General features: G+C 31.2%; 1 protein-coding gene across 1 annotated transcript in view; it reads left to right on the top strand.

Annotated features, from left to right (window-relative positions):
* The window catches only part of LOC114122831 (solute carrier organic anion transporter family member 74D-like), a 37,200-nt gene that overhangs the window by 16,806 nt on the left and 3,128 nt on the right, over positions 1-17,266 (top strand). Inside the window, exons 2-8 of the mRNA XM_050199983.1 lie at positions 10,682-12,086; positions 13,146-13,271; positions 13,327-13,393; positions 13,817-13,976; positions 14,741-14,966; positions 16,037-16,165; positions 16,937-17,102. Coding sequence (XP_050055940.1) covers positions 10,796-12,086; positions 13,146-13,271; positions 13,327-13,393; positions 13,817-13,976; positions 14,741-14,966; positions 16,037-16,165; positions 16,937-17,097 — 2,160 coding nt within the window. The 5' untranslated portion in view covers positions 10,682-10,795 and the 3' untranslated portion in view covers positions 17,098-17,102. The remainder of the gene's footprint in view (positions 1-10,681; positions 12,087-13,145; positions 13,272-13,326; positions 13,394-13,816; positions 13,977-14,740; positions 14,967-16,036; positions 16,166-16,936; positions 17,103-17,266) is intronic.

The raw sequence follows: 17,266 nt of genomic DNA, 5'->3' as shown, positions 1-17,266 counted from the left end.
TAATTTTTTTGAAATGGGAACCATAATTTTTAATGTAAATTGTTAAATAGATGACTATTTTAAAATGTTGACTTTAAAGCATAAATAAAAATAGTAGTTTTTTAGTTATTTAAATTTATGTTTAAATAAGTTCATAATATTAGTTAGGAATTTATTGAAGGATGATAATTTTAAAACTATAAATTATTTTTTAGAATTATCTTTAATATAACGTGTATATTGTATATTTCAATAACCGAAAACTACTCAAAGAATGTTCACGTAGATACATTAACATTTTCAAAAAATCGTCAGTTTAAAAATGTGTAGTAAAAAGAAATCTCAGTTTTCACTCGTAAATAAACGTTTGTATTGCCACAGCTGTTACTTCTTAAATAACACAATAAACAAAAGTATTTGAAAATAATATGATCTTCATTCGATATATATATAATATAAATACAGTGATGCATATAAAAATTCTAAAAATTAGGTTTTAAAAACATTTTTTATTAAAGGAAAATATAATGGTGAGAATAATTGGATCTAAACCAATAAGTTATGAGATAAATCACCCTGTATAATACAACTGAATTAAAGTAATATTTGTATACAACAGTAAAACGTGATGTGAATGTGCAAAATAATTTACCATTATGGCTACATAGTTTTTTTACGTAATTTTTTTTGCCTACGTCCAGATTTGAATAAAATTCATCGTGATTTACTCTAGATTTGATATAAATGAATGCAGTTAAGACCAGAAAATATTTCAGCCTTTTATAATGACTGATGGATAAACTATACTAGAATGATCCAAAAATGACTTTCTTAAAATATTCTATATGTGTCAAAATTGAAAGGGAATGTTTAGGTATTTTGAAACTACCCTTATTAGCCACAAAATTATTCAAAAGAATAATGTCAATCTAAAATACATCAAGACATAATTGTAGCAAGGCTAATCAAAGTCTAATAGACTTATCATATGCCTCAGAATTTAATTTTATATCGAATAATGTTATTTATAAGAAAATACATAATTTCGTTATTATTACATAGATACTAGTAATAAATTATCATTATACCACGTTATTTTATCGTTACGTGTATACGTAATAAACTTATAAATAATTATAATAATATGTTTTAACATTAACTATTGATATCAACTAAAATCCGTCAACACAATATCCACAACACTCGAAAACAAACAATATGCACTTAATATTATGTTTATTTAATTATTATATATTTAATCAATAATCATTATTTCAATTTAGTAAACATATTATATACGATTTATAATGATAAAATACAGTTTACTGTTTATAAATATTTATGTATGTAGTACATAGGTATATACATTATGTTAATATTATGGTATAATGTAAGTATATATAAATTGTTATCTTTTTTTACCATTCATGTATCACTCAAATGCAAGTAAAACCGCTAATATTAGGTACTGTCGATATAATCATAATATGAAAACAATTAACTTAACTAATAACAAAAAAAAAAAAAAAAATTAAAAGAAGCGTATGTATATCGAACAATTACAATGTATGCATAATATTATTATTATAAACGTATATAAATGTTCAATTAATATTTTACTTGTACATCTTGAAAACTTGAGTATTCAGTTTAAATTTTGCATTCCTACTGTTGTTTATTTTGTTATTAATTTGTTTATTAACAAATGAACATTCGTATGCAACTATACATATAATTATATGATAATAACAGCTAGCTTGATTAGTAGTTAAATAGACGGCGGCGTTCTATAAACTGCATTATGCATTTTTATAATAATTAAACAGCCTTGTCAGTACACCAATAGTAATTGCATAGCCAATTAATATAACTGTTATTATTTATGTATCTTTTTAATTTGATTAAAATGCATTAAAGTGTATTTTTGTTGTTTACATTTAAATTAAACCGTCTAGACTGCATCGTCATATATAATTTGTCTCTCCAGCATTCATCAATGATGATTAGTATAACTATAATATATAATATTAACAATTGAAACTATATAATAACTCTGCACTGTTCAATTTAGAGTAGATAAAACATATATATTAGTGATTCTTCGATAAAATGTATTGAAGTAATATTTTGTTTTTTTTTCATCGCTGACATTAATTTTACGACCATTAGATTGTTGATCATGAATCCAAGACAATGCACAATGACTAATTTCTTTTAAATTATCATTCATATATTTTTAATAATTATCAAACATTTATGCGGTGGTAGTCCATACGTATTTTTAAAATTATTTATGGAAGAAAAACAACAACAAATCCCGAACCAACCTGTCACTAACAGTATAGAGTAATTATTTACTTAATGCGATGTTGACGATGGCTTACACCAAAAAATTATAATATAATGTGATCGGTATAAATTAGTAATTAAACATTATACCTACATATACCTTGTAAATATGTGGGTTTTATGTCAATAACAAGTAAAATAACGACGCAAAATGATATAGCATATAACTTTAATGGAAATCCAAATCACATGGTACCTACACAACACATTACAATTATATTATTGTTTTTAAGTCACGACGAGGTTAAAAATTAATATTGTGGCTCAGCAGTTATTAATAGCTAATATAATACGAAAATAAAATATGCAAAACAAAAATATTTGGGTATTTGAAACAAATATGTAGTATAAATTATATAGTTTTGCGTAGTGCGTGACCAGTGAATATTAGTAAACACAGAAATTGGATACGTAAAATACGCAATAATAGAGACTGGCAGTTAGTGCCTATATAATTTGATCAATCTAGAGAAAAATATTCATTACATATTATTATTGTGTATCGTGTAATGATGATTGATTTTTAAGGTTCATAATACGTAGATCAATCATACATAATATATAGGATAAACCTACTGAATTTTTTGTATCAAAAATAATGAGCAACTTATTAGCATACTGTACTTAAAATATAATTAATAGGTCTAAATACTGAGCTATAATCATTCGTTTTGACTTTAATTTTTGGTAAGTATCTAATTTATAATATTATATATTATATTATTAATCAGTATAGTATGGTAAATAATAAATAAATATTTTTTGATCAATTAATTATCTAGGAACTTAAAACTTACATATTTTGTTTATTTCAATAGACACATGACAGAGCCCTAATTTTAACCATCGGTTTAGAATATAAACGCTATATTATATTGATTTATAAGCTTATAAGTCATGTTGGCATATAACGCAATTGAGACTAATAAATAAATGGTCAAACACGTGTGAATTTGTCCGTATTTAGATACCTATTACACGGTACCTATATACAATGAGATATATTATTAAGGGGCCCGAATGGAGAATATAATAATATCGAACGACGGTAGTTATTGCTTCAGGTTTATTATAACAACTTTTGGTCGTCGTGGAAATAAAACTCAATAATAGCGTATAATGCACATATTATAACGTATATAATTCTATTGTACAATAATAACATGTAATGTCATGCATACGCGAAGAACACGACGTCCTGCTACAATAATACCTATATAATTGAACTACACAGTTGTTATATTGAAATCGAAAAGTCTACAAATTATTCGATTGTCATTATGATTTTAGTGGAAAGGGATGATAAATATTTTTTAAGAACATTATTATGCGAAATAAAAAAAAAACAATAATCCACTAGATAATATTGTTTCCTCGTTAGTCATATTTAAAACACTAATATACTTAAAAGTTGAAACGTGAGCATGTAGACACGTTACCATATCACGTATAATACTGTATGACTTGTTCTTTGACAAAAGTCAATAAAACGTATATAATATATAATATAGTATAGTTATTAGGTATAGTGCATGTACATTTATGTAAATCTTCCGCGTGACAGCCAACATGTTGTTTGAAATCGCGAGTAAGTGAAATTGATCATCAAAACTCGTTTTGTACGATATATATTATAATATTATTTGATGCTTTACGCACAAATATCATAAACACAAACGAATGGTCAAATGTGAGTGTGTGTAAGTAAAAATGTAATTTTTGTTAATGGGTAACGCGGAGACGTGTATGTGAAACTATACACCAATACAATTTAGCATATCTCTGTATATAACATAAAAAAAGCAAAACAATATTTTAAAAATATCTTGAAAGTACTTCGTGTTTACAAATGTATTTGGAAATACTCATGTCGCTTATGAATATATTAAAAACGATTATCAATAAAGATATATTATACGGCGACCGGGTGCGTATATTATTCGTAACCCGCAGTGCACTCTTCTTGATTCGCTTGACTCGACGTGCCGGGCTGGCATGGCGTATTCGGTCACGTATATGAATGGCGGCCAAGTGGAAGGGTAGATGGGTTCGACGAAAACGATTTTAAAAGAAAACAAAAATAATAAAAAAAAAAAAAAAAAAACATAGAATTTTAATATGTATGAATATCGTTTCTATATTTACCGTACACTCGGCACAATCGATATACGAGATTAAAAAAATTATAATAGTATACATAATACAATGTTTAGTTTATCATATTTTATTATTAAAATACACGTGTAATCATGTTTAAAGAACACGAGAATATGGGACATCGATCGGACGGTAATCAATTATACATAACGAACTCGGGTTTCGGGCGAAAACAATAAATCAATCGTTAAAAACGTAGGACAGATATTTTACATATATTATAATATTATTATGCTATTAGCGTGATGTATAATATAGAATGTTAATAATAAGATACGGGTGTCCTGATTTTGAAGCTCAACACAAAATATTTTTTTACTCTCGAGTCCATACAGTTACAGTAGTCAAACATAATAATATGTTGTACAATGTACAGCATACATTATTACTACAGATAAGATTAGAGTTTTTCCAGAAAAAAAAGGAGTGCCTTTCCGATTGACTAGTCAAACAATAAAATTCTATGCGGGGAAACTATGTATAGTGTTGTACATGTTTATCTGTTTTATATTTTGATTTATGTGCGTTAACATGGAATGAGGTACTTTTATCTTGCTCGTCTTTCAAAAATCAAATTTCGATGAGTTGAAAATTTACGTACTGACATATTCTATTTGTTTTATGATTTATTTTTTATTTTAACGTATTTCTATGAAAATTGCATCAAACTCTGTTATGAAAAGAAGATAACTTTTAATTTAAAATAGTGATTTAAAGGTTCTCATGAGTTGAGACTTTCAGTATAAAATGGAAAAAGATTGTTGTTATAGTTTAAACAGTGAAACTTAAAGTGTACTTCAATAAAAATGTTTTTGATTGAGTACGAAAAAATACGAATAGTCACATTTTAATTTAGTTTTGATTATATTGGAACACAGTATTTTAAAAATTGAAAAATTGTTTGTATACTCGTATATTATATAAGTACTTATAAAATAAAATGCGTATAATAAATATTTTTAAAAGAGTGCGTCAACTATTCCTTTTTAAAAATCCTAAAAATTGAAAAGTTTTCTTAATATTTAACCGTTACAAAGAATTATGCACAATTGGAAACATTTCTTAAAATTTAAAATTTGATCCAAAGTATACGTTTCTAGCCTATGATTCTCGAAATATATTACACAATTTTCCACTTATCTTTCAATCACGTATCTGTTGTAGGTAATATTCAGCTATGGTTACTGGAAAAATTTAAATTACAGAAAAATATAGCTTATAAAAGGATAACACAAAATTTTTATTTTAGAAATGGGTTAAAAATATTTTCTAAACTTGAACTTACATACGAAACACAGGGACTAGGTTTTATTTATGTCTTTTGTATGACGTATACAGACTCGGTGAGATTAATTAATTAAAAATAAATTTATAAAATACAAATTATTATTTGAATTGTTTCTAAGATTTAGAAAGATTTCCTTGTTATTGAGCAGTAAGAATACATAAACTACGTAATATACGCAGTTAGACAAACGTGCGTTTTAAATTCCGACGGTGGCGTTGTACTCTGCTAACTGTATACCAGAAACTCGTGCGTGTATTTTAATATCGTGTCTAAAGAATTATGTTTAATATTCGTTAATGCAATAATAATACGATATCTCACACGTATTTATCTATATAAACTTATATAATAATATATATATTAAATATGTGTGTGTATGGTGCAGCAACGGCCGGACGGCTTTTGAAATTATGTTCCACGTGTAAACTAGACGGATCTCGGTCATCCGATTGTTACAGAAAACCCGTTATAACAGTGTCGTTACTCTGAGTGATTGGACTTAATATTCTGTATCTTATTGTTGTCATCACACATGGTTAAGTTTTTCAATTAAATTGAATAGAGAGATTTGATATTGTTATACGTAAGGTGACGTGCCCGACGCGATGTACAATAAATGATTGATAAATGTGCACGCGCATTGCATAATATTACCATTATAAGACTTAAAAATCGCCTTGGTGCAGTGAAATTGATAAATTAATGTATTAAAGGAAGTCCTACCAGTCACTAGTCATTCATAAATAAAAATAATAAATATAGTAGATTTAAAAACGACTAATGTTTTTTTTTTAAATTAACATTTACGTAGGTATTTTACTTGTTATCACAAACTTAGTGTGTCACCTTAAAAATAGGAACCCTCTTAAAAATTATTATAACTTATAATATTTATAATATTTTTTACTGCACATTGGATTAGGATATTAAGATCATATTATAATAATTTATTTTCTTTTGGGTACTAATAACTAATATTCATGATATTTGTCGTAACAACTAAACTAAGATTATAAGACTATCTGAAAAAAAAAAACAACATATTTAACAATTTTAATTTGTTTTTATCTTTCTTATAAAATATTCAATTATTTATTAGTTATTATACTTATTTAAAAGGTAAACTTTTGTAAAATTGCATTATTAATATTTTATATTAGAACAAAATACACTTAAAAATCTAATTTTTTTTGTAATAATTTTCTCAAATTATTCTGAAACACTCTTCTAACTAATCTTTTTAATATATTTTCCATTATAGTATTACATAGTATGTAAATATGTATATATACAGTACACTAGATTTTTTTTTTAGTTAAAAGTTTATCTTAAAAGTTTATTTACTCATCCACTTTCATGTTTATCATGAAAATATAAATAGGTATTTCAACAAAAATACGAGTTTTGGTCCAGTTGATGCATCTTTCCATCCCCAGCTATAGGTGTGTTTTACCATATTTCATTGGCTATTAAATTATCCGTAAAAATACAGTTTAAAATTATTACCGTATATCTAACCAATGAGAAGATGAGATCTAAGTTTATGAACGGGATGTGGAGTGGTCAGTAGGTAAACACGGTGCTTATCAGAAAAGTTACTGACATATATCTACATGTTTACTTTGTCATGATGTTTACTAAATTTAATGGCGTATTGTTTTTAAACTCATAATATTTAATGGACATTTTCGTATCTTAAACCAGAATCGAAAATTCCTTACTTTTAAAATCGGAAAATTCACCGCCATCCAATACTGCACAATTATAAATTAGCATCGTAGATCTGTAGACAATTTTCATTATATGAATAACTATTTATCCAATATAGATAATTTATTGTAGTACATTCTACCTTTACGAACTACTCGTTGTGTGATCCTTTGGAAACAGTGAAACGTTTTAAAATGCCATAAATAATATGAAGAATCATTCATCACCCGTTTCATCAAATTCCGTTCATAATTGCTATAATAATATTATACACACTTGTGGACAACAACTCAAAAACTAAAAATATCATTGTTATCTGCAAATCGTAAGTACACTGATAGGTACATTAAACATAACTGCATAGATGGCAGTCGCATCAGAGGTTACTACAGAAGTCGATCTATGGAGAATTGGAGAATTAAATAAGTTCATAAACCTCCACGTGGAATTTTTAAATAGACTTCTTTTGAAAGTTTTTGCCAAAATATTTTATTCAGTGTTATTCTCAACTTACACCGTATTTACCTAATCGTATTTAACGATATGATTGGACGAGTTATTTCATAATCGATAACATTATGTTTTGTTTTTTAAATCTGAAAATACGTGCTGTTAAATTACATACGATTTTTCATAACTGTTGATAAGTGCGCTTTTTCTAATGTCATGACTGACACTGTAATTCAGTGTCAGAACGAATTTTTATTACCATCGGTCCAACGACACGTGCCTGCCGTTTCCCTCAGTAATACGCACCGGGCGTCGTGATACTTCAAGGTAGTATTCATAAAGTCGCTCCTTTATTAAAGCTTAGATACCGTGAAAAAATATAGATATTCATGTTAGTAATATGATAATAATTAATTAAAAATTAGAATTTATATTATTAAAATATTATAACACCCGAGGACCGAAGGCTATGGATAGGTTTAGAAAAAGAAAAAAAAGAAAAATATAATCGCGCTGTATGGCGATTTTTAGAATATCACTATAATATAGTATAATAATTGTACATAACGTAGTATGTTATCTGATGATTGTTGGAAACATTAATTTATATGTGTGCAAATAGTTTGTTAAATTTTTAAATATCTATACGATAACAGGTATATATAAAAAAAAAATCTAACAGTTTATCTCGACAAACGAAACGCTTATATTATAGGGGCAATAATGAAAACTTAAATTGTAGTTTTTTTTCTCCCCTAAAATCGTTTAAAGCTCGTTTTAAAATTAAGCATTAATGTGTATTGTATCCGAATTCCATAAACGTATATTATTTTATACCTGGAAATTACGAAAAAAAGAAAACATTTTGGACGATCGTTCGTGTATAGTTAGTGCAGAGTTTTTTTATTTTTACAGACATGTACCCAGACCTCACCGAGATGCATAGGTGATAGGTGCACGTAACATTTTGTACATAATATTAATATATAAATACCCACGTATAGCTGCTATATTATAAATATTTTAATAATAATGAACAACCGTGATATTGTTGCAACGTTGTATTATAATATAGAATATAGGTAATATATTATTATACGTCGACGAGTGTAGTTTGTCAGAGCATTTGACGAGCACAAAAGGATAACGATCGCTCATCATAATATTATACCGAAATGACAGGTTGGGGCGCGGGGAAAATCGATAATCAAAATCTTTTTTCTTCTGTTTCATTTTCTAAAAGAATAATACGATTAAAAACTATTCGTCTAGACGGCGTGCTTCGTCTATATAACATAATAACGCGCGCATCCGAGAAGATCATCTCGCCTATTATACAGTGATGGGCAAATTTGATATATATTTTTTTTTAATTTTAATTATAAGATCCTAAGAATATTATGTATGTATAGATAACACACTGTTATAAATCGTAGTCAATAAAATATCATATCGCATAATATTATTCAACATCACCGAGTATTCTGAATTCCTATTATGTGAGTATATAATATATTAAATCAATCTATAACATAATCTCACGAAATGTAAACAGGATAACATAATAAATCACGGAAACACTTTGAACTTTAATAAAAAAAAAAATAAAAAAAAAAATAATATACGTAAGTAGCTACGAGCATACGACGAACGAAAACGGGTTATAGATAATACGCTGACGGAGAACAGTTTTGAATATCAAACCGCTATTTTACGGTGGATTTATAATATTTTGCGTTTTTCCATCCGAACGTTTGTCCGGTATGACATCATATATCGTATTATTTAACGCCGACCAAAATTATGGGCGCGTAAGATCTCTCTCGAGCAAATATCCTGCAAATCGTTTTTTACATCACCGACCGACCGACCGATCGGGTTTTCACCGTCGTCGACACGTCACGACTCGAGGAGATTTATACGGACGACGATATTATTATCGTCATTACCCAACGTCGTAATCCGAATCGAGTCCGAAATCTCGCGTTTTCGTACGATATTATTACGACCGTACTGCGCTCGTTCGCGAAATTTCGTCTCAACCTGTTGCTATATCTCGCGCGCGCGGGCCCAGTCCATCACCCTTTTTTTTTTTTTTGTCCGCCAAGGTCGAGCTCTCGTCACACACGCGCGTGTGTGTATGTTACGCGAGCTCGGCGCACGCTTAACCGACACACACACAATAATAATAATAATAATAATAATAATATAATTTCTCGGGAGATAATGTTATATTGTAAGCGCGCATCATCATTGTGTGTGTCGCTTTCGGCGCGCGCGCGCGCGTTCACTTTTGGCCGCGTCCGCCGTGACGCGTTTAATTGCCATCGACCTTGCCCCGCACAGGCCATCGCACACACAATATCGGCGAGCGTCCGCGCGCGTGCGTGCGAGTCAGTGTGCGGCGAACCTTGGGGCGTAATAATAATAATACGTTGCGCGCACAATAAACCTACCTACGACGACGACGACGACGACGACGACTACGTCCGAAAGGGAGAGTCGTCTCGTTCGTCGCTCTATTCGACGGTCCGCGCGTACCGGTGTGTGCGGCAAAACGAGCGTGGACCGTACACGCGCAGCACGCGCTCTCCGGGGCCGACACGACCGAAACGTCGAAGAGTCCAAAAACGACTTTTCTGCGCGTCGAAAAACAACAAAACGTCGCGATATCGATCGTCTGCAGCCCCGTATTATGTACGATAACCGATCGACCGATTTACGTTTTTCGTTTTTCGTTTTCTGTAGACACCACGACGGACCGGAGCAGTGCAGCACAGTGAGCCGTGCCCGACCGAAGACGACGACGGTGCAGCAGTCGCGGTCCGGAACCGCAGTGACGAGCAGTGTGCGGCGCGAGAAATGGCCGCGTTCAAGGGCCGAACCGGGACGGAGGCCGACGACAAGGAGTCTGCGGCGGCGGATTCCATGTTGGTCATCCCCGTGATCGGCGACCGTAACGTCGCGGACGCTCGCCACGACGACGACGACGACGACGACGACGTGCAGTGCGGCATCGGGCCTTGCCGGTCCAAGTGGATGCAGGTGTTCGCGTCCAAGCAAGTGTTCTTGGCCACGTTCTGCTTCAGCTGGGTGTTGCAGGGCATGTTCTCCACGTACTTCGTGAGCGTCATCACCACGCTGGAGAAGCTGTTCCAGCTGCAGAGCAAGACCATGGGGTTGGTGCTGAGCGCCACCGAAATCGGACAGATCGGTTCGTCGCTGTTGCTCACGTACTACGGCGGCCAGGGACACCGGCCCAGGTGGATAGCGTCCAGCATGGTGCTGTTCGGCGTGGCCACGTTCGCGTGCTCGTCGCCGCACTTCCTGTTCGGCCACCACCAGTATTCGCCGGCGTCCAATATGGGTGGCGGCGGCGGCGGATTCGCCGGGTCCGAAGGCAACGCCACCAACCTGGCCGACTATTACCCGTCCAACGTGTGCGTGCCTCCGGACCTCACCAACGGACAGACCAGCCATCAGCCGCTGGTCCAGCAGCACGAGATGTGCGAACAAAACGAACTGTCCGAACAGCTGGAACAGTCCAGGAACACGCAGATCGTACTGGTCATATTCTTCACCAGCCTGCTGGGCGTGGGCATCGGTCAGACGGCCGTCTACACGCTGGGCATACCGTTCATCGACGACAACGTGGCCAGTCGCGAGTCCCCGCTGTACTTCTCCATCACCATCGGCGTCCGCATACTCGGCCCGTCTTTCGGGTTCCTGTTGGGCGCCCTGTGCACCAGCCTGTACGCGGACCTCAGCAACGAGCCCAACATGGACACCAACAACCCGCGGTGGGTGGGCGCCTGGTGGCTGGGTCTGGTGGGCATTTCGGCCACGCTGCTGTTGACCTCCATACCCATGTTCGCGTTCCCCAAACGGCTGTCCAGTCCTCCGTCGGCTTGCAACGGCGCCGTGAAAAAACAGCACCCTCCCCCTTACGACGGGCTGCCGTCCGTGCCCAAAGCGCCCAAGCTCAAAGACTTTCCGACCGCCGTCAAGAGGCTTCTGAAAAACGACATGCTCATGTACAGGACCGCGAGCAGCGTGTTCCACCTGTTGCCGCTGGCCGGCATCTATACGTTCCTACCGAAATACTTCGAGTCACAGTTCCATTTTCCCACGCACACCGCTAACATGGTCACAGGTAACTAATAAAATTACAATAACCGTTTAATATACGAGATGTTTTTTATATTATGATGAACTTTTGAATAGTACGATAAACGTGTTTAGAACTGCGGATGGGTAAACGTACACTGATCACGATATTATTATAGTCTTATTTGGAGAAAAATACGGGTGATTACCTAAAGTTGGCATCACGCGTATAAAGCGACGTTTCAAAGATCGTAGAATAAAATGTATTTACGAATACTTTTGCAACACTTGAATTTTCTTACGAAAGAATCTCATTTAATCGAAATTAAATTATACAGAAGTATTGATTTTTTGGTTGGTTTTTGGTTTCGATTTGACATGGTTTTTTTTCTATAAAATTCATACTTTGTGCAAATATTTAATTTTATTTGATATTATTTTAATATAAAAATGGTAAAAAATGGACGAAAAGACGAAGTGGTAAGTAACTAGGTATTTTTGGTATAAAACGCTATTTTATTTTTATAAGGAAACAACCTATTATACGAGGGCTGTTTATTATAGTTTTAATAATAATTTTATTAGTCATTAACGCCATTAGACAACACCTTTCAAAACTATAAATTAACTATAGGCAAATAATTATGACGACGGGTCAATGACTAATGACCGAGAAAATTACAATTTATATATAATAATTTTAATAATTTCTGACATTTTATCGTTTTCTGGATTTTTCATACATATTAATGTAAATATTATTTATAACCAAATTAAATAAACCAATTTATTAAAATTACAAAAATGAATAGCTAAGTTATATTGGAATAAAAAGAAAATTCAAAAATTGTCTTGTTAACATAATTTGTCGATACCCATATTGGCTTGGATTTGAAAAGAAATCGAAAAAGTATACTACTAAATTTCTTGATCCAATATTTTTTAAAGATCCCGACTCAAATAACGGTATTTTTAATTTCAGTTTTAAGCCTTGGTTTATTATATAGGTATTTTATTGTAGACATTACGGTGAATAGACATAAAATCATAAATAATCGTCATAAAAATTAAATGGTTCTTTTTTACTATTTTATGTTTATTTTAGGAATTTACGGAATTATGGTTATGGGGATTGGAATCATAATATCTGGAATATTTATACTGAAGAAAAATCCAAATGCTAGAGCAGTTGCCGCATGGATCGCGTTTACGGCCCTGGCATATGCCATCGGTAAGACGAGTATAATTTGTTACGTCGTGGTATTGACGGGAATTTTAATTTACAGGTATGTGCATTTTAATGTTTTTCGGATGTCCAACCACGAACATCACAGGACTGCAATATGACGAACTGTGAGTATTATGCAACGTGATTGCTTTAACATATTATAATTATTTGAAACATCTAAGTGTACGGTTTTCTTTCTAGAAATACTAAATACACACAACTTCATAATACTGTAGTACAATGGGTTGATATTGAAACGATTTTAATATGTCTTAAGATTCTAAGCGAAGCGAATATTGAAAATCAAATATAGGCAATAATAAAAATTGTATTATTTTTTTCCGTACGAACAACTAAAGAAGATAAATTTTAATAGTTGTAGAAACGAAAAAAAATAATGCAATGGTTAAAGATATATTTTTTTAAAACTACATATTGTTATGTTGTATGCTTGTTGAAAACTCGAACAAAAATCATTGTTTACTCTAACTCGATGCTTTATCAGAACGGTTTTCTCATATTGTGATTTTCACGGTTGTTTTGCGCAGGAATCAGCCCAAGTTTGTGTCTCCGTGCTCGGATCAATGCGTGTGTGACGAGGAGATGTTCAGTCCGATATGCGGCGTGGATGGGATAACGTACTTCTCAGCGTGTCACGCCGGATGCCGGAATCAGACGTTCGGAAAAGAGTACAGTGTCGGTTACAAGGTACCTAATATGTATAATGTATATATGTACAACAATAGGTCACATCGATGACGTCGTCGACTCGTGTTTGTCACGATCGATACCATTATGATCAATTATATTTTCACCATCTGTTCTCCGTATTTTTTTTTAACGTGCCAATTGACTGTATTATAATATTATTACTCCGAGGCTCGACATTAACGAGTTAAGAATTAAAATTCAATAAAAACGTTTAGATAACGAGTCAATCGTTTTTCATCGTTCAATTTTAACTTAACGTTTTACAATTTTTGCATTGTTACGTATTATTTCTCTTTTAAATTGTATATGAAATTATATTATAGCCATTTTGGTAATTAAGTAGTAATTACTAGAGATATTTTGTAATATTTTCTTTGATTTAACGCATAAATAAATTACGATTTGAAAATACGATTTGAATTCTGCTATTAAATACTATCTATATTTATTGCTATAATAATAATATAAAATGTCCACTTTTAAATTTAATTGAATTCATTTAAAATTTAAGTAGATTTTAAGTTATAGTTCACTTTCACATTTGATTGGATTAATGAGATAAAAAACACTCTATTGATTTTCCAACCAGTACCTACTATAATTATATTGTTCTGTAAACTGTAATATTCTATGATTAGATTGACCACTGAAAAAACAGTTAAAATAGTATCATATAATGTCCACTGTCTATTATATACTGTGCTCTGGTCGTTGATCACGAGTTATTAAGACATATTATTATCTTTTACATTATTTTATAGTTCACGGACTGCCAGTGCATGAACAATAACGTTACGGAGGCGTATCCGGGCTCATGCAAAGACGATTGCGAGGATTCGGGCTTTTGGTACATAGCTTTATTTTCCTTATTCGTGTTCATTCATTCCACTTCCGAAGTGGGCAGCATGTTACTCATCCTTCGGTGCGTACATCCTCAGGACAAGGCCATGGCTCTCGGACTCATACAGTTTGCCATAGGCCTATTTGGTAAGTTTAATGATGCCGATGCACAATCTTTTTGTAAACGTCGCTTTTTTAACAAAAAAAAAAAATAAAAATCTGAATGAGCGACTCTTAAAATCAAGTCTCACAAATAAAATTTAAAAATATAGATTCTAAAATGGAAAAACTTTGAAATATGTTTTTGATTTATATTTATTATTACATCAAATAGCTTATAATTATTAAATAGATGTTTAATGACTAAACTAATAAAGACAACAATTGACGAGTTTTTTGATCATATAGTATTTAAAAATATATAAATGAAATTTGAGCAAAGTTTACAGGTAACTTATAAACAAATGACATTATTCGTCATGAATTTTTTCACAGCAAGTTAAATAACAATTTTTATTCGATATACCCCAACACTGTTTTTATTTAGTTGATACAATTGTTCAAATTGAATTATTATACATAAATACGAATATCACAAAAAAATAAAAAATGGAACTCAACGAAAAGTACACGAAAAAATTAATAAATTGCAACAAAATTAAATTTATAGATTATTATTCATAAAAAATATTTGTTTTGAATTTTTACTTTGTTTGATATAATTTAAATTATATATTTTATATTATATACTGTTATAATTGTATAGACCAGGAAAATAGTGATTTATAATTTACTATGATAAAATATATCTCATTAATATAGTTATTAGTTACATAATACGATATTAATTTTATTTTAATATTAAAATTACATAGAAATAATATTCTAATAAAAATAATCGTAATTATATAAAAATTTTCTTAAAAATTAAAAAAAAAATCTACATAGCTTATGAAATAAACCAGTAACTAATCTACTAAGGCATATGGAAATTCAGATTAAAAAGGTATTTAATATTATATATGTACTTGTAGGTACTATACGTTTTAAATTATATTTTATATACACTTTACGCTCAAGAGCCATAAAGACTGATTGTTATATTATTAAAATGATCACTGGTGCTACTAAATTATGTATATATTAATAATTATTTTTAAAAAGTTTTATACACGGTGACGATTATTATAATAATTATTGTTTTTTTTGTCATGCAGGTAACGTTCCTTGCCCCATATTGTACGGAGCGGTCGTCGACTCGGCATGTCTCATATGGGAAATGACGTGCGGGAAACAAGGAGCGTGCTCTCTGTACAACTCGGACTCGTTTCGTATCTTCTACCATGGTAATACCCTATGATAATCTATCTCAGAAGATTAGATTGCCGAATACAATGCACTTTAATATTCGTTACTGTTATATTATTATACATTGATGTACCTATAATACGTCATAATTATCGAAGATAGACGCGTTAATCGAGAAGAATGATTAAGTAGATATTTATATAAGACTTATGCACAGCATACTTATGAATACATAAAAATGTAGTGAATAAAAATGATATTTTGAAGTCTTAAAATATTTTACAAATCGATCTAAAAAGAAAAATGCTTTATGAATCTGTAATAAATCTAAATACTATAAATATAAGCTAAACGATTATTTATTTTGTTTTAAAATATAAAAAAATTCAATACGTGTTATCAAAATGCAAATTTTAAATAATAAAAAGTATACATGTAATTTATGTCTGATATAATTTGAGAATTAATTGACGTTGTATATTCGGTTTATTATGGTTAATTGCGTTTAATATTTCAAAATAAAAACTATTGTTGGTATTGGGTTAATAGATTACTATTAAGTTTAAACATGCTTCAAAAGAGAATAGTTATCTAAAAATATATAATAAAAAATAAAGTGTAAAATAAAAATTCTTAATTCCATTTCCTTTTGAGGTTACATTTTTAAATATACTCGCACAAAATAATTAAAAATGTCTAATAATTGTATATTACTATTGCTGATTGTTTATAATATTCAAAAAGTTTAGTTATATAAAACTATAATCATAAATTTATTTCCAATTAAATGTTCATTTTTTTTATAACAGGTGTTACTGGGGCGCTGATGATGTGCGCCTTTTTCGTTGATATAATTGTCTGGTACAAAGCTGGGAGTATAAACTTCGAGGACGATCATCAACTGCCAGTTAACGAGGAAGAACTGAGTCAACTGACACCCATCACTGATAAAACCGAAACGACTGTTTGACTATAGTGAGCATTGTTATGGGTTTAAATAAATTTCACAAAAGGTTTTCATTTTTAACGTATATAATATTTGATTTAAATGTATTGAGTTAAAAAGCGGGAATCAATAATAAAATCTGTATAACAAAAGTAAGAACATTATTGTTATATTTGTGAAATATAATATTATA

Source organism: Aphis gossypii, chromosome 2 (genome assembly GCF_020184175.1).
Source record: "Aphis gossypii isolate Hap1 chromosome 2, ASM2018417v2, whole genome shotgun sequence".
NCBI lineage: Eukaryota > Metazoa > Arthropoda > Insecta > Hemiptera > Aphididae > Aphis > Aphis gossypii.
This window is presented reverse-complemented; position numbering and strand designations above follow the sequence as displayed.